General features: G+C 42.0%; 1 protein-coding gene across 2 annotated transcripts in view; it reads right to left on the bottom strand.

Moving 5' to 3' along the window:
- Positions 1 to 520: 520 nt before the first annotated feature.
- The window catches only part of galm (galactose mutarotase), a 38,777-nt gene continuing 19,975 nt past the window's right edge, over positions 521 to 19,322 (bottom strand). For both annotated transcript variants that reach the window (XM_015945528.3, XM_015945529.3), the window contains exons 5-9: positions 14,593 to 14,685; positions 10,878 to 10,959; positions 8,221 to 8,371; positions 7,951 to 8,125; positions 521 to 922 (exon numbers count right to left, since the gene is read on the bottom strand). In XM_015945528.3, coding sequence (XP_015801014.1) covers positions 845 to 922; positions 7,951 to 8,125; positions 8,221 to 8,371; positions 10,878 to 10,959; positions 14,593 to 14,685 — 579 coding nt within the window. In that variant the 3' untranslated portion in view covers positions 521 to 844. The remainder of the gene's footprint in view (positions 923 to 7,950; positions 8,126 to 8,220; positions 8,372 to 10,877; positions 10,960 to 14,592; positions 14,686 to 19,322) is intronic.

Genomic DNA, 19,322 nt, shown 5'->3' with positions numbered 1-19,322 from the left:
GTCAAGGTGTGCTCTCGGATCATTGGACTACCACTGCGAAGCTTAACTTCTCAATGTGACCAGCATACAGGAAGTTTAGCACAGAAAATCATTAAAGACCCATCACACCCTCTTCATACTGTTTTCGAGTGGCTGCCCTCCAAACGCCGACTTCGATGCCCATGCTGTAAAACACAGAGAAGTTCCTTTGTTCCCAGAGCTGTGCTTCTTCTTAATTCTCAGTGCAGATAGGGGGCGTGTGCATTACTTGTATGTGTGCGTGCATGTAGTTACATGTGTGCGTGTGTGTGTGTCTGTGTGTGTGAGCCAAAGGTTTACTCATTGTTGGTCATTCACATGTGAAGATATGACATGAATGTGTATATAGGTTTTATGGGTTTTACAAATGTGTAAATTGGATGTGTTTTTAGAATTGAGATTTTAGTGCCGGCTGCTTCACAATGCTGTCGAATTGCCCCTCGGGGACTAATAAAGTTGTCTTGAGTCTTAATCTCCAAGTCAGAAATAAAAAACACGCTGCAAGCATCACCGTTTACTTTAATTCAATAAAGAAACAGGCAGCATTACAATGCTCAAAGGAGATGAAGCACATTTGATTGTGTTGGGATATAGATAATAAGCATCCATAAGCAGTTTTTACCATTTACAAGACTTCTTCTACTGTCCAGCAAGGCCAGGCAGCTGCTGTCAGACAAACTTGGATGATTATGTCTGGTCTGCAAAAATTCTGCCTCTAGTACAGCAAATAAAAGTATCCACTGTTTCACCGTAAACAAAAAATTAAAGTTTATTTGGTCCAACGTCAAAACCACAATCTGTCCTCATTAGTGGAGCCGATGTTTGGTCAGACTGTAGTGAAGGTGAAACGAGTGACATGATGGTACTCCTCACCAGGACGCAGAAGACAATTGGGGAAAGAAGCCTGAAACACAAAGATGATTTTATGAGTCGGATCAAATCAAATGTTTCCCACTGAGATGCAGAGCTGACTGAGCTTAAAATGACATTTAATAAAGAGGACATAACATGCTTTTAAATTCTTACTTTTTGCCACTAAATCATTCAGTTGTGGTCAAATTACAGTGGAACTAGGGCTGAACCACTCTAGGAAAAGAGTGAATTGCGATTTTTCTAGGAGAAATTGCTATTTCAGTTTGATCCATGATTTACTTCAAATCAAGGTTCAGCACATTATTTACAATATAGTTATTTAAATCATACCATAAAAACATTTTAAACTAATAATTTTCTCCAGTTATTATTTATTACATGTTTTATGTGCTTGTGAAGCAACTTGTGATTTTTCTCTAGAGGTGCTTTATAAAAAAATGTGGGCTTCACATTAGTATCTATTTCTCAGTGAGTTTTTAGTGACCTCTGACCTTTTTATGCTAGACATATTTTTGTTGTGACAATCTGTTGAAATTTTGAAAAAAAAAAAAAGTGTGTAGCCTAGTGAACTAGACCAGATTCTTGCTTTGCAAAGAGAAACATATTTATTAGTCTGGCTGGCAGGGTTAATCAATGCTTTTTGCAAAATGAGGTTTACACAGCCCCTCTGCTCACAGTAGACGAACAGAATGATTCACAAAATTATTTCAGTTCATTATATAATTATTAGGAATTATTCTGAAACATATGACTATGATAATACATATAATAATGATCTGTAAGGGGTTATTGTGAGTGTAGACTAATGCTACTGCTGCTTTAAGAGATGGGAGGTTGTGAAAGTGAAACTGGAGCTGCAGTGAGACTTATTTCTGTCACACTGTGAGTTGGGGTGAGGTTAGGACCCAAGATGCAGACCCAGGATGACACACGGCAGGAGTAGTGAAAATGTAAAAAAAATCCCTTGTTTTGGTGGTAAATCCAAAGGGGCTGGAAGCCAAAAACAAAAAATCCAAAAATCCAAGAATCAAACCTGGGAATATCCAAAAAACACAAGAGACCTGGAGAAATTCCTAATACCTAGAGAGGGGGCAAGACAACGCTGACACAAACAATGAGCCAACAACCACATTGAGACGCAGACAGGGTTATATACACAAGGGCTGGATTAGGGAATTGTGCACAGATGTGTGGGGAGCAATCAGAAGGGATCAGGTGAGACTAATTAACTGAGGGGAAAACTGACTATGTAAACTAAATCTAAGATGAGTGAACTCCTAGAACCTGAAAACAAGACACCAGAAGAAAAACAACAGGGATGGGATTACTACATCAGAAAACACTACAGGGGAACCTGAGGGAAACCTGGAGGGAGCTGGAGACCTAAAGGGGCACATAAACTAAAGAAGAACACCTAAGGGGAAAACCTGGAGTGGGCTGGGGAACACAAGGAGACACACGAGGAACACACGGAGACACATAAGGGGAACCTAGAGAGGGATGGAGAACACAAGGAGACACATGAGGGGGACGCAGGACGCAGACCATGACAATTTCAGCTGTTTATTGGTCTAATAAACCACTAAAAGGTCATTCTGTCTGCGGTTTTTGTTCTGAACAACTGTTTCAGTAATGAAAAATTAACTTAGGTTAGGTCTTGTTTATAAAAAGCTGCTGAAAGCGTCCGGTCTGCAGATCCATTAGATGGTCAGCAGAAGCGCTCCTGCAGGCTGCTGCAGATCAGAGACCATGCCATGGAATCCTGCAAACTTTCAGACAGTCTGCAGTTTGTGGTTTTCAGGGAGTTTATTTTATTTTGGCAACTTAAGAGGAAGCAGGTCGGTCAATATGTCCAAGGATTTGATGTTTTTGATCGGACGATATTAACACCATCGGAAACACGTCGTTAATGTCCGATGTGATTTCACAAACAGTGGCTTTGAAAAGAAGAGCTGAGTTTACAAGTCCACTTGGTGTTATTATGATAAATCCCGTTCAGCTGCTGGAGAATCGGCCTCTCTCTCTCTCTCTGTCACTCACCCACGATGCTGAGAGACGAACCGAACATTAGAGATAGACGATCACATTTAACATCAGCTGTAGTAGGGGTTGTAGGAACTAGTCGACTAGTCGACTTCACGGCTCTGTAGTGACTTTTTATGCCTGTCATCAACTAGTCGCTGTCACGTGATAATGACTGACAAGATGCAGTCCTCGGAAAAGACAGTAGGTGATGAGCCCCTGCGCGTCTGGATCGAGGCGGAGGCGACGCGCTGTGCGGTACTGACACCGGCGGTAAAACGGACAATTAACCAAACTGTGACCTTTTCCCTCTTGCAATTTAACCTTCCCCTCACCCCCATCCTAATCTTAACCAGTTTGCGCATGCAAAGCTCTGATCGTTGACGTGCGCTCCAGACATTGCGTCCTGAGCACCGCCAAATCAGGTGTCACCACTTCAAAAACAAATTAAACACGCGATCGTTCATGTCGGCTCATTTCCTTTCATGTTTTCTGTCTGTTATTTGTGCCTGATGCTTTTCGCTGCTGCGGAGCGAGGCTCTTCACCTGTTGTCCTCCGGTGACGCACCCCCAAAATTCCACTACCTCCGTTCCGCTCCGGCACGAACTCCGCAGCAAAAACGGTCCTGTTGTAGTCGGCCGGCGAGCAGCGGCACTCCGCTGTTTTTGCGGTCGGTAGATCTTTTAGAACTGCAGTTCAAAGGTAACTCAAAAGGTGAATATATATGAACCCAGGTAGCAGTTTTTCTTTAGGATTGAGAGGAGATGCAGGAAGATAATAAACAGACAGGACAGAAAAATAGTCAAATAAAAACAAGTTAGTTTTTGTACCTGCTGGTTGCAACAAACAGACACCACTGAAGGTAATCAGAAGTGAGGAACAGAAAATGAAATAATTATTATTTAATTATTTAATAATTATTTTAATGTTTAGAGCAGCAGGAAAGGCTGCAGGCGCATCAGTGAGTTTGCGGCTGCTGCGCAGGGGGAGGGGGGAGAGGGCTGCAGTAGGATGCAGAAACTACCGTTGATAAAAGAGATGTCTTAACTTAGAAAATGTGGGCGCAATTTTAATTGTCAAAAACTCCAGCGAACCTACCGACCGACACCCCCCCCCCCCCCGCCACCGCTTCCGGCGTATGACGTCATCAACGACTAGTCGAAGTCGACTCGACTTTCATTACTTGACTGTCGACTTTAAAAAAAATAAAGTCGTGCAGGCCCTAAGCTGTAGTAGTAGAGCTACGGAAGGAAAAAAAAAAAAAGAGAAAATAACAAAAAATGTGGAGCTCTGTCGGCTGGGCTCAGCTCCAGTACCCATACCTCCCTCCTTCTTCCCCGCGCTCTCTGCAGCCGCTGTAACACGGGAAAACCCCGGATGTCTAAAATAGTTGACAACAGATCCTGGGTCAGTCAGGAGCGCTACAAAAACCGCAGCTTTGACAATCACGTGATTGCTTTGTTTGCAATTGCAATTTTGATCCAAGATTGATAGATCATTCAGCCCTAAGTAGACCTGAAGACCCCTCCTCAGTCACTTTGAAAGTGTGCCTCTCAATATTAATAAAATAAACAATCCGCATAATGTGCAGTAATATTTGTTAACATGGCAGGAAATTACATCATCCTACCATCAAAACATTAAAATGTATTACTGTAATAGAGCGGAGGTAAACTGTCTTCAGGTGTATTTATTAGAGTTTTTCTTAGACTGATCAAGGTGGGACACCGAACTGAACATAATGGATGTAACAACGCCATGAAAATAAAAACAATTAGACAACAATGTGCAGCGTGCTACTTCACGAGCTCGGTTTGATTTGCTGAGCTGCAGCACCTCCCGCCTTGATAACACTTTGAGAAACCCTGTGGTGGAGCCAACTGCCACATGGAGGCGCTTTTGAGTGGCTCTCAGCCAGTAAAGTTTTATGCTAACCTAATCAAGGGGACATGTGTGATTTTGTTTGAGAGGCAAACGGTTTTGACCGTGCTGACGGGTAAAACTAACGGATGGTCTGTAAAATATTTTAGGTACGTATATTATTTTCTTTCCATATATTTTCTGCAATAGAAAACTCAAAGCTTTAGAAAGATGTTTGGAACCTCTTGGAACAACGGACACCTTTTTTCTATAGTCACCACACCCATAAGGCTCACGTTATCCACCTCAAAAAATCCCCCCAGATGTGTACTCACCAAGCAAATACTTTTTAGATCGTCACATCTACTGCTTTTCCTCTCAGTTGCGGACATTTTCTCCCTTTAGACATAACAGGACAAGTACCCCTGGCTGCTGATTGCATAGACATGAATATGTAGATTCATGCCCATTGGGCGCTAAAGAGCGCAACAGTGGCCATAATGGTTGGGTCCCTCACTCCAAACCCAACTGGAGCAAATGTAGGGTGGGCCACTAGCAGGCCTGGATTAATGCACAGGCTTGATTTGGCTTAAGCCTAGGGGGCCCACGGGGGTTCAGGGCCCCCATTGGCCAGCTAAAAATAAATGATTTTATTTAAATTTACATGCAGGAATATTCTTCAACTGTATTGGCTGACAAAATCATAAGCGACACTGATTGGGTAAACATTGTGGCGGTCTTGAGTTAAGTAATGTGTCATGTGACACGTCATATTCATGTATCATAGGCTGCTGCACTTAACGAGGGAAAATGAAAAAATTGTCAGAAAGTGGGGTGGTGCGGTGACATCAGCTGGCATAGGCCAGACAATGCCCGCACTGCCCACTCACCACAGCCATGGAATACACCTCATCAACACATAACACTATATTGGAGCAGGTGGAGGGAGACTAGGGGTCTTAGCACACCTCTGTTGTTGCTTGGCTTCCTGGGGCTGGAGGCTAGGAGGGAGATCTGGCCATCTGGTTGGGGTCTGGGGTGGTGGGTTGCTGTGCTCAACGTTTTCCAAGTGCATTGCAAGAATTTTTTGCAAGTATTTTAATGTCCGCATTGAGTAGCAAAATTGGCTTCCATATTTCTACACATTTTCTTTTTTTGAGGATTAACTCATTCGCTGCCAGCCATTTCCTGATCGGTAAAGCCCTTCGCTGCCAAAGTTTCTCACCGCTTTTACTGTTTTTTTGAGTCACAGAACTTTGTGCGCTAGGATGATGTCGACACCAAAACAACCAAAACACTGCGGAGACTTACCTCTCACATCCGGAAGAATCTGCACGTTTCGAGCGATATCCGTTCGTTCAAAATCCGTTGTTGAATTGTAATTGGCAGAAGCTTTTCCGGTTCGCGCCTCACTTTTTTTTACAGCAGCGGCCCAAAACGATCTCCTAACACATGGATTTTCTGCTTCCTGATCATGTGACATGTGACGTATGCGTATGAAGATCGGCTTTAGAGCTGAGAGGGGCTCGTTCTGATGCCCACACAATAAAAACATGCAAATGACGACTTTGGTCGTCACTGGCGGTGAAAGGTTGGATTTAAAAGGACGACTTTAGTCGTCAATGGCAGTGAATGAGTTAAGGATAAAATAGACTCCCGGACTACTGGCTGGTTCGCCATTATGAAACAATTTGTAAGTGGTTACTTTTAATAAATTGTCAATACAATATAAAGGTATTCAATAAAAAGTAATATTCCATAAAATTATTGATTGCCAATATTTTTGAGCCTTTATTATTTGATTGATGATGACACTAGGTACTTTGGTTAATCCAGAGAAACAACACTTCATGATAATTTGACACAGAGACAAAAATATAGTTTATAAAAATCAATTTATTACTATATTAATGATGATGAAAGGCAAATGATTATGAATGTTGATTCACAGTGATATCAGTTGATACAATGAATGAACTCTGATGAAACATGACCATGTATGTTTAAGAGTTTTTCTAAGTGACTCAGAAAGGTATGATGTTTGGGTTTATAAAATAGATTTGGATGTTTTTGGATGTAATTTAACAAGGTATCAACCACTCTGTTGCCATTGTTTAGTCTACGCACTCTGAATCGTGGAATCTCTTGGAGTTCCGGTTTGCAGGTGGCTAAAGACATTTTTATTTGACTTGACCTTTACCTCTGGCTGTTAGTATGTTTTTATTGCATGTTGTTTTACTTTTTTATTTTTGTTTTAAATCTTGTTATTTTATTGTTTCGCTTACAGCGCTCTGTTGTCACCCACTGTGCCTGAAAGGTGCTTTAGCAATAAAGGTTGAGTAAAGTTGAGAATGTTGTTAAGAAGCATGAAAAAAAAATGTTTCAGACTAGCTTCATTTGTTTTGTAGTGGCCATAAAGGTCAGGAGGTCATCTGTACAAAAAGTATAGAGCTGAATTGTGAATCTTTGGTTTGAAAGCCTGATTGTTTGACAGAAATGTTCTGTGCTGTTTTTCCCATCAGCTCTGAAGGAAGGGTTAACCCTAACCCTAAATTACATTGCTCACGAGAACTGTTTATCAGATAAATTAATGACCGGAGGTCCCGACTTCTAACAAGAGGGCTATTGATTCTCAGAGTTCAACTGCCAAGTTAAGGCCGACAGCTAGTGATTCTGCTGTAATGCCGTTAGGAAATCAGGAGTTTTGGGAAAACAGAACATTTCTGTTTCGAGTATCAAGCACACAAACTTCAGAAGGGTATAAATGAAGTGCTGTCCTCTTGCTTTAGGTCTTTGGTCCAAAAGGCTGTTTGTATGTTGTGAGCAGAATTGATTGATTAAAGACCCAGCGCTGTCTGATGGAAAAGCCTGCCTTCGACTGTTTTTAAAACCACTCAACCCTCAACAGTTTCACCCTGAGCCATGGCTTATTGGGTGAAGCCAGCCAGCTAGGAGGTCAATTTTGTTTTCTGTAAAAAGGAAAAGTTGGAAAACCTGTGACTAAAATATTTTATTGCCTGTTAAAAACATGCTACCGATTTATCATATTTCCTTAAGGCCAGTATTAGTTTTAAATAATTTTAATAATGTATTATTTACCTATTTACACCTTTAAATAAAAAAACACATCACTGATTTCCATCCAATACAAGACAGTTTCTTTTCACACCACATACCTTATTAACAGCATCAGGCCAGTTCTGGGTCTCGAGACAAAAGCCGCTGTGCTTTCCGTACCTAGAACCACCCTTTCCCATCATAGAGCCATCCAGGAAGTTGGCAGTGTAGAACTGGACTCCTGGTTGGCTGGTAAAAACCTCCAAAACACGCCCACTGAGTGGGTGACACACTCTGAAAAGAATAATAAATTTTCCTTTCAGAAAGTTGTACATTATCTATGATGCAAATATTAAAAAGAATGGTTAGAAACAATCATCTGTAGCAACCTTGCAGCATATCTTTCTTTCCAGTTATCGCTAGATGAAGACAGACAGAAGTTGTGGTCAAACCCTGGACCAGGAACTTCTTTCAGTCGAGCACCAATCAGAACTTCCCCTCTGAGGTCAAAAGGTGTGCCCTCCACTGACCTGATCTCTCCTGGGAACAGGTGAACATTAGACCCGAGTAGCCAACTCCCATGCTTTAGTTGTCTCTTTTTCACTCACGCACCAAGCACACACACACACACACACACACACACACACACACACACACACACACACACACACACACACACACACACACACACACACACACACACACACACACACACACACACACACACACACACACACACACACACACACACACACACACACACACACACACACACACACACACACACACACTCCAATGCTGCTTGGAGGCTGCTAGAACTCTAACTCTAACAGGAGACGGGTTAGTCAGTGGCTATTCAGCTTCAACACTTCATTATTTATGCATTTTAAACGTACATTTTGCGTGTTCATGCTGCTACTGTTACTGTCCCTGTTTGCTGTGAATCATCCCTGTGCTATAACTGAAGTGCAATATTACCAAATGATGGGCTGATCAGTGCAATCAGTGTCCATTTGTGTGTCTCTGTCTGGTTTAAAATGGCTTTACTCTCGTCATTTTTAAAATTGTGTGCGGCTTTTATTATTGTTTCATCTTTTTACTATAGAAATGTGTGTCATGTTTTGGGAGAGGCATTTGATCCAACACATCAACAGAATCAGCACACGACACTGAGTAAGTAAAATAATAATAAAGGTTTATTTGAACTTAAGGAGCATCGTAAAAGGAGGTGATACTGGGAGCGAAGCGCTGATCCAGGGAGGTCTAAAAACAGAGACAAATTAGTATTTAGCTGAAGAGAAGAGGATGGGTGAACATAGGTTCAGGTTTCCGGTTAGATAGAGACCAGTGAATCCAGAAAGGGGGAAAAGGTCAGGTCTGAAGGTGGGGGCCATTCTAGGGAGGAGATCCTGGGGGTGTCCTCGGGAAGGTTAGGTCCAGGGTGGGGACAGGTGAGCGGTGGAGAGTGCGTCGGTCAGGTAGGAGGAGTGAGGCAGTGTCCAGGAGTGAATCCGTAAGATTATGGCTGGAGAGGTGAAAGGGGAAGCAGGTATCCTGGAGACAAGGAGAGAGACAAACAGGTGATCATATAAAACTTGGAGAACAAGAGACTTCACTTGCAACTCGGAAAAACTCGGCAAGTGGCAAGCGACACCCAAGGAAGGCAATACCTAAGTTAAGTAATCATCTGGCGAGTTGTTCTTGTCTGACACTCCTCCATAAGTACCCCGGCCAGTTGATGGTGAAATTGGTCTCAGCTGCCCGCTCCTCGAGACTACCCACCTGCAATAGAGCTCTCATGACAGTTAGAGGAGGCCACTCCCCTCAGACTTTGACAATGTGTGCCTGCAAGCTGAGGGCTGCCAACACAATGTTGTCATGCGTACACATGATGACAATAAAACATTCTTACTCTTCAAAAATTATTGTTATATGTTCTCCTGGAAGAGGTCTTTTGTCCTGCGTGCATTTTGCCTTGTAGCGTTGTCCTGTTGAAAACCCAGTGGTTACCACACAGATGGGCGTCCTCAATTATGGTGCCCTCTCCACTGTGGCGTAAAAAACATCTCAGGTGGGATCTGCTTGTGGTGCCAGCAACGTTGGAAACCACCAGAACCCTCAAGGTTCCATCCAGGTTATGTGTCTTCTCATCAGAGAATTAAAATTCCTTCCACATTTCCATGTCCTGCTTGGTGCTGTCTTGTAAAGTCCAACCAGTCAGTTATGTGGCATTCACGGAGACAAGGAGAAAAGGCTTTTGAAGACATTTTTTTTGTTGTTTTTGAAGCCCTTCAGTCTCAAATGCCGTCTGATGGTTATGGTGCTTCGGTTGGCCCCCGTAACGACCTTAAGTTGATTCGAGGTTCATCCAGTGTCTTGACCCACAGCCAACTGGATCCTCCAGTTCAGTGCTGGAGAGTGTTTTGGTTCTTCCACTTGACTTTTTTGTTCCATAACCATCAGGATAATCTTACTTCATTCCACCTCAGCACCCATGGCATGCTGCAAGAGGCCCTGCTCGTGCCTTTCAACAACTTTACTACGTTCAAAAAGGAAACTTTGTTTTTGCCCTTGCCATCAGGGCAGTGTGACTACCTAACAGAAAATGTTTGGTGTGGTTGTAATCAAACATGACTATTTTGCCAAAGTTTTTTATGTTGTTTTAATGGTTCTTGTGTCTTTATGTTTTAAGTTATATTTTTACTGCTGTATTTTTTTTTCTGTTGTGTTTTTCCTTTCTGTAAAGAACTCCAGTCACATTCTTGGGCTGTGGAAAGTGCTCTATCAATAAACTTTGATTGGTTGATTGATTGATTGATTGATTGATTGATTAATTGATTGATTGATTGATTGATTGGGTGGATTGTTACACTCACATTTTTTCCTGATGCAAGTTGAAGTTCTACTTGGAATTTTGCTAAGACCCAACCATTTAAAATATTATTTTACCATGTTTCAAGTGGTCCTAAACTTGGGACTGACTGGGACTGTATGATAATAGTTGCCTTCACATTACCGTGGTAGAGGACCAGTACAAGGCTCTTACCAGTAGGAATAGATGTTTCATCAACTGGCAGGTAAGATTCCGCAAAGATGGACACTTGGTGATCATAAATGTCCGCTGTTCCCTTATGGACAAAGTGTGAAAAAGAAAGAAAAATTAAGTTTGACTTGAGAGTTCAAGTTTTTGGCTCATTTTGCCTTGGCCCCCCAAATGCCTTGAAACGGCCCTGGGTGTGTGACTGAGTTTTGAAGGTGATCTGAATTGTATCAGATGTATAAATATGACATGTGTATAACTTATTGTTTTATACAGGTAAAAACGTGTAGTGGAGATAAATCACCCACATTTTACTTTTCAACACTTTGTTTTGTTTTCTTGTTTTTATTCAACTATTTTCCTGTCCTGTCTGTCACTCATCTTCCTGCATCTCCTCTAAACTCTCCAAAAAACTGCTGCCTGGATTCTTACTTTTTCACCTCATCAGTTACTTTTGAGCAGATCAAAGGGATCTCCTGACCACAAAGCGGAGTGCGCGTTTTGATACTGCGTCCATGAGGTGAAATCACTGCAGCACAGGTGATGAGCTCCACAATAGCAGAGCGCTTCAGGCACAAATAAGACAGAAAGAAGAGAACACGTGTGGACATGAACGATCGTGTGTTAATTATAGTTTTTTTGGTTGCGCCACTTTGAGAATGGACGTGCGCTGGACACAGCAGCCTGGAGCTCTGCGCACCAACGACCCGCCATCTGTGCTCTCTGCTCAAAAGAGTCCATGAATGATGTAATATAGGTAGAAAATGTTTTCCGACTCCCCTGGATGTGTAGGATATCCAGCTCCCCCATAATTCGATCCCTTCTCCTAGATGAAAAACCGGACATTTTCATCAATTCAAGAACCTCCCCCTGGACGCCCCGGACAAAGAGTGAAAAGTGGACATGTCTGGGGAAAAGAGGACGTATGGTCACCCTAGTTTAATATAAAGTGGGAGATTACAGACACAGTATTTTGCTCGTGCCCTTGCTGCCCTGGGCCCTTTAGAGTTCGTGGGCCCCTGGGCAATTGCCCAGTTGCCCATATGGTTAATCCGGCCTTGGGTATGTACATATTCATGTCTATGTGGCACATATGCCAAAATCAGAAGTCCAACATTTAACCTCATAACAACATCATGAAAATTACATGAGTTCTACATGTCTTTCATTCAAGTTTGTGGAGGGTAATCCAGCATCACTACCATATTGGGTGGGTTTCCTCACTCTCCCATTCAACTCAACTTTCCACAGGCTACACTCAACAACCTGATCAACTGTATGCATCCAAGATGTGTTGAACTATGTGAGACAAATGGTGTCCATTCCAGATATTGACTGGTTTTTTCACCCCCTTGGCTTGCAGGATTGACTGTAATGAAGAAATTCATAGCTTAAACATGGAAGGTGCCTAACAATTTGTTTTTAGTACACTGGCTTTGAGTATACAAGGACATTGCCTATAGAACGGTCTTTGGTAACATATTTGTGTGCATGCACGAGAGGCTGGGTGACAAAACACACACAAAATGGCCTGCTATCAATATGTGACAAACACTTTCAAGAGAATTTGTGGAACAAAAAAAATATATATATATAATATATATATATATATATAATATATATATATATATAATATATATATATATATATATATATATATGTATATATATACATTTTTTTAATCTTTTATTTTCATTTATTGACATTAAAATAAAAATACAGTTAGAACTAAATTGCTGCAAGCCAAAATGAAAAAGGGGACAGAAAGAAGAAAAACTTATGTTGTCTGCCCCTTTTAACAAAAATAGCATTAATACAAATGAAATAATCATAAAAAATATATAACACAATATATAAACACTTTAACGGCTGAGGACAGGAGGAGGTTTAGAAAGAAGCTTAATATCTGTATTGACAATAAAACTGAAGATATTCAAAGCCCATTTGAGCTCTGGGATGACAAAAAGCTTTGATTGTGCCTTGGCCACAAACGTGCTAGGGAGACATTTTTTCCTATTTAGTAGAAAGCCCTGAACTCTTCACTCATGAAAAATTAAAGACATTCTAGTCTGGAGTCCCTCAATTATTTTGTTTCAAGGACTGTTGGCCGATCTCTTCTGCTAAACAGAAAGCTGCGTTCATGCTAAAATCAGAAGTCAGGCCTGGCCAGCAGAGTCACAGCATGACTCACATCATCCTTGGGTGATTGCCTAAGAAGATGGAAAAATAATCTCTGCGGCTTCAAAGCTGGGTAAGTCTTCATTAATCCATGTTTTTTTTATTTTGGGAAAGTGATCGCGGTTTGGGACACCTGAATCAGAACATGAAAATGAAAAAATATAACTGGATTTTAAAATACACAACATTTTTTGACAACATATTTTCTACATAACAAATATTTAGTTACAAGGAATTACCATGAATAAAATGAGCCCCACAAACGGTTAGCTGTAGTCAGCGGTCATCCGCGATCATCTCTTTCATATTTCGCAGCCCTTTACGGAGGGAATTCCAAGAAAACCATTTTATCAAGCCTCCAATGGGCCAAACAATCAACCACACAACAAGAGTGAACCATCTGCTTCTTTAAATCTTCCTCCAAATGTGCAAAACAATTGATTTATAGGCAAACCACACTGTTCTTTGCTACCCAATCTCATGGTGAAACGCAAGGAACATAAACACTGAAGTAACGAAAGATCCTCCTGTTTAGGACTTTCATCATCAAGGATCAATAAAGAAACATTGGATACTATTGCATCTTGGATTTACTTAATAAATAACCTCAAGAGACTCCTTCGGTTTAGGAATAAGATGGGTTGACTGGTGGACACTGGGGAAGGGGTGGGAAACGTGGGTTTCTAGATTAGTGATACGTTATAAAAAGGAAGGTTGCCTATAAATGTAAACTGTGTTGTGTAATGTGAACTTCCTAATAAATAAACTACTAAAGCAAAATAAAATGTAATATAGGACAAAAATGGACATCATGGACTGCAGTTCCTTACATGGTTGGCTTGTGTATTTATCTTAGTATTATCATTGTCAGCCAAATTTATCTGTAAATTTTATTATTGACTATCAGATGACTAACTGCTTATTTAGAGAATGGGAAAAAAAAAGAATTGTAGTCATTTTCTAACCGTTAATTATTAAAGATTAAAGATTAAAGTCCCATTAGTTGTCACACACACACTGGTGTGTGTGGCAAAATTTGTCCTCCGCATTTGACCCATCCCCTGGGGGAGCGGTGAGCTGCAGACATAGCCGCGCTCGGGAACTATTTGGTGGTTTAACCCCCCCAATCCAACCCCTTAATGCTGAGTGTCAAGCAGGGAGGCATTGGGTCCCATTTTTTCAAAGTCTTTGGTATGACCCGACCAGGAGTCGAACCCTGATCTCCCGATCTCAGGGCGGACACTCTACCACTAGGCCACTGAGAACGGTAATTATTATGGACTAAAAGGAAATACTTTCACACAAAGCCCAACCAAGAAGTTTCATCACCAGCCGTCACTGCTTTAGATTAAAAATGACAGAAATTTGAAAAAATAAAAACAGACAAAAGTTGAGGGGAAACAAACTCTTAAAATGAAATGGACCTCAATGGGCCCAACATATCAGATATTTTACATTTTCTATGTCCTTGTGCATCATTTTCATAAATACTTTGTCAAATTTAAAAAATACAGCATTGGCTAGGGGAAACAGGGGTCCTTACCTGCCCAGCTAGGTTGAAGTAGGAGTGGTTGGTGAGGTTGATAGGGGTGGTTTTGGAGGATTGAGCTCGATACTCAGTTGTTAGCGTTTCCCCCTGGATAAAGAATGAAAAACTATTTATTCATCTGCCAAACCAATTAAGTAAACAACAAATGGTGACTCCTCCAAAAGAATTGGATTCTTTATAACATAAATGAGAAGAAAGAAATTGTGTGCGACAAGAAATGATGAGAAATAAAACAAGTAATTAAAGCTGCAAGCAGCATCGTTCAGCCCTCACAGCCCAGCGTCGCTACGGCCTAGTGTTGCTACAGCCTAGTGCCGCTACGGCCTATTGTTGCTATGGCCTAGCGTTGCTACTGCCTAGTGTCGCTATGGCCTAGTGTCGCTAAGACCTAGTGTTGTTACGGCCTAGTGTCGCTAAGGCCTAGTGCCGCTACAGCCTAGTGTCGCTACGGCCTAGTGTCACAAAGGCCTAGTGTCGTTACGGCCTAGTGTCGCTACGGCCTAGTGTCACAAAGGCTTAGTGTCATTACGGCCTAGTGTCATTACGGCCTAGTGTCGCTACGGCCTAGTGTCACAAAGGCCTAGTGTTGTTACGGCCTAGTGTCGCTAAGGCCTAGTGCTGCTACAGCCTAGTGTCGCTACAGCCTAGTGTCACAAAGGCCTAGTGTCGTTACGGCCTAGTGTCGCTAAGGTCTAGTGCCGCTACAGCCTAGTGTCGCTACGGCCTAGTGTCACAAAGGCCTAGTGTCATTACGGCCTAGTGTCATTACGGCCTAGTGTCGCTACGGCCTAGTGTCACAAAGGCCTAGTGTCGTTACGGCCTAGTGTCGCTACAGCCTATTGTCACAAAGGCCTAGTGTCGTTACGGCCTAGTGTCGCTACAGCCTAGTGTCACAAAGGCCTAGTGTCGTTACGGCCTAGTGTCACAAAGGCCTAGTGTCACAAAGGCCTAGTGTCGCTACGGCCTAGTGTCGCTACGGCCTAGTGTCGCTACGGCCTAGTGTCGTTACGGCCTAGTGTCACAAAGGCCTAGTGTCGTTACGGCCTAGTGTCGCTACGGCCTAGTGTCACAAAGGCCTAGTGTCGTTACGGCCTAGTGTCGCTACAGCCTAGTGTCACAAAGGCCTAGTGTCGTTACGGCCTAGTGTCGCTACAGCCTAGTGTCACAAAGGCCTAGTGTCGTTACGGCCTAGTGTCGTTACGGCCTAGTGTCGCTACGGCCTAGTGTCGCTACGGCCTAGTTTCGCTACGGCCTAGTGTCGCTACAGCCTAGTGTCGCTACGGCCTAATAACTGTGCATTGCCATGTTACCAGCACCTGAGAACCTCTTCAACACATCCTAATTACTTGTCAATCAATTGTGCAAGTCAGCATAAGATGGTACAATGAGTGAGCCTCTACAAAACAATCATTAGTGTTCTGCTCAGCTTCCACTATTTAAAATTGTGTGAAAACCGAACCGACGTGTTAAACAGTGATCCACGAGAAAGCACACAAAATTTGGTGTGGATCTGTTTCATCATGGCATGACAGCGGGACGTCCCGAAGGTCCGCTCACCTGTTCCCCGCTGTAGCGTTATTAAGATCCTATTGTCTGCCCTTAACAGCTGCCCCTTCACACAGTAACAGCGTGCATGAATCGCCAAGGTCGGGTGCTTGTTTCTAAATGTTTACATTCCAGGAAAGGAGACAGAAGAAAGAAGAAGAACGCTTTTCATTAATTAATCAAAGTACTTTATTTGTGATAAAGCTAATCAAAACATATGTTGATCAATAATAATCAGGTGACTGATCTGTGAAATCAAGATGTCATGATTTATGACTTTAATCAATAAACAGAACTGTGCACCAGACATACTGATCCACAGAACATAGAAACGCATGACACATTGTTCTCATCCAATCAGAGCTTTCGTCTGTTGCAGGGCAGAATCTGGGCTGTTTATTTAAATTGTCCACTCCGATTTGCTAAGATTTATAAACAACTAAGTTAATAAAAACAGAGCAACGCCATTTTAACTTCAGTTCCATCTGAGTTCCAATGGAGTTACATCATAGACTCAACGTAGTTTCAACCAGCTCTCAATTCGTCATCGCTAAGAGAAGTGCAGACTGGCCAGATGCATTTTCTACTAAGCTGAGAACTGTCAAGCTGGAAATTTGAACAACAAGACGACGGTTCCTTCAAAATAAGAGCTGAACTCGCTGACACCTGCCGCTGCTACCGGGAGTCGATCCGCAGACGTGTTTTGTCGTGCTGCAGACGCTGTTTCATCAGTTCCAGTACCAAGGAAGGTTCGAGGACCTGACATTCCTGATCTGACCGCGGGAGACTCCATACGGTACGTAGACACGGCACAAGATGGCGTTTCATGTCATGAGCTTCTGAAGCCTCGTGATCCCTAGTCATAACATCAGACAACCAGATCCGCCTGCCTCAGCCTGGAGATTCTGAACACACACACACACACACACACACACCAACACTTCAACATTCAAATCCATATGCATCCACCATAGAGAGCTAGTCCTGGGACATTGTTTGAATTTATAATTACAGAAATTAAAGATTCTTAAATGATCCCAACTCTCTCTTTTCTTGTCTCTGAGTCAATACAAAGTGTTTAAATAAAACTCCCTGAAGATAAAAACAACCTCTTCTGATCATAATATCTGGACCTAATAACAGTGTAAGAATATACAACTATATTCCACTACACCGCTCAGACGTCACGATCTTCTACCGTCCTAGATCATCCAACTGTAACCCGTTTCTGATCATTTCTTTAGTCCTGCTGTAACACTGGTTGCATCAGTCTCAGATGCCATGGACGCTCAGGTGTTACTAGAACTACCTGTGTCTTTCCAAGGGATGAGCGAGTACACCACTATCTATATATGTATCTGTTCAACCATCTAAAGTATCGGTATATGTACTCGTAGAGGGCGTGGCCTAACCCAGAAGTCAGTGTAGCTTAACCGGAAGTGGGTGTGGTTTACATCAATACATTATTATTATTTTTTTTTGTGTCCTGTCTGGCTGTGAAGCAAACAGAATTGATGTCTGAATGCTGGTGACAAGCCTTACAGATTTACTCTCAGGTGGAGCATCAAAGCGTCTGCTTTTAATGTCACGCCTGATACTTAAAACTTTATTGTTATTGTCTTTGAATGTGTTTTAATTCTGACCAGACACGGAGACTGAGGTGAAAGAGAAATGAAGAGACAAAAGATGGGGGGGGGGTTTCCACAAAAATAAACAATAATGAACAAGAATCTGCTTCTAGACCTGCAAAAAGAGAGAAGAAGAAAAGCAACAAAAAAAAAACATGGAACACAACAACATCGTAACAAGATCCAGCTATCACTGCGTCAATTTGATGAAGAAATATATATTCAACCTTGTTTAACTGAACAATCACACGATAATAAATCACAGTGCATTTAGTGCCCACCATAGCCTTAAGACCTGTGTTGAACGTGCCCAAGTCCATACTTATGAGAGCACCATGTGAGCACCTGTGTGTGTACACGTGCTTGTTTATGTAAGGTTTCTCTAGCAGAGGTGTGACCAAGTCACTGCTTTGCAAGTCACAAGTAAGTCACAAGTCTTTCCGGACAAGTCTCAAGTCAAGTCCAACTCAAAGACAACCAAGTCAAAGTCGAGTCCAAAGTCAATGATGTGGAAGTCCAAGTCAAGTCTAATTCCTTTACTTTGAATTTTCAAGTCATCTCTCCAACTTCTATTTAATGACAATGATAATAAATAAATTCCAGAATTAAAGCTTCTTAACCCTCCTACTGTCTTTATGGGTGACCCCGCGAGGAAAGTTGACCATTGAGCAGGATTGGTGGTTTATCCCTTGAGGTCCTCGTGGCAGGGGTGAGATGGTGCTCACTCCTCACCACCACCCCAGACCCCAGATATTCTGCTTCCTGATCATGTGACGTGTGACGTATGCGTATGAAGATCGGCTTCAGAGCTGAGATGTTTGTTCTCTTGGTGCGGGGGCTTGTTCCGATGCCCAAACATTAAAAATATGCAAATGCCGACTTTAGTCTTCATTGGCAGTGAACGGTTGGATCTAAAATTATGACTTTAGTCATCAATGGCAGTGAATGAGTTAAAGAGGTTTGTAGGATTTCCTTCTTCTTCCTTCGGAATATTGCTAAGATTAGAAGCATCCTTTCCAGGAGTGATGCTGAAAAACTAGTTCATGCATTTATTACATCAAGACTGGATTACTGTAATTCATTACTCTCAGGAAGTCCACAGAATGTAGTTAAAAGTCTTCAGCTTGTCCAAAATGCTGCAGCTGGAGTTCTGATGAGAATTAAAAAGAGAGATCATATCTCTCCTGTCTTAGCTTCCCTACATTGGCTGCCTGTTAAAATCAGAAAATATTTTAAGATCTTCCTTCTCACAAATGAAGCTTTTTATAATCAAGCTACATTAATAGCACAGGAACACTTGAGTGTCCTGACTATCATAAACTCACCTCAGCTCAGAAGTGGCACAGCATAAGATGACCTCATTGATGAGATTGCATGTAGGAAAAGGAGATGTGTGCGTTTGCAAAAGGCTTCTTCCATTCAAAGTGACATTCATTGCGTCACGGTTAACTAATTACGTTGAACAAAAATATAAACAAAACACTTTTGTTTTTGCTCCCATTTTTCATGAGCTGAACTCAAACATCTGAAACTTTGTCAACATGCACAAAA

Source organism: Nothobranchius furzeri, chromosome 12, assembly GCF_043380555.1.
Source record: "Nothobranchius furzeri strain GRZ-AD chromosome 12, NfurGRZ-RIMD1, whole genome shotgun sequence".
Classification (NCBI taxonomy): Eukaryota; Metazoa; Chordata; class Actinopteri; order Cyprinodontiformes; family Nothobranchiidae; genus Nothobranchius; species Nothobranchius furzeri.
The sequence above is the reverse complement of the archived record's forward strand: the minus strand, read 5'-3'. Positions and strand labels throughout refer to the sequence as shown.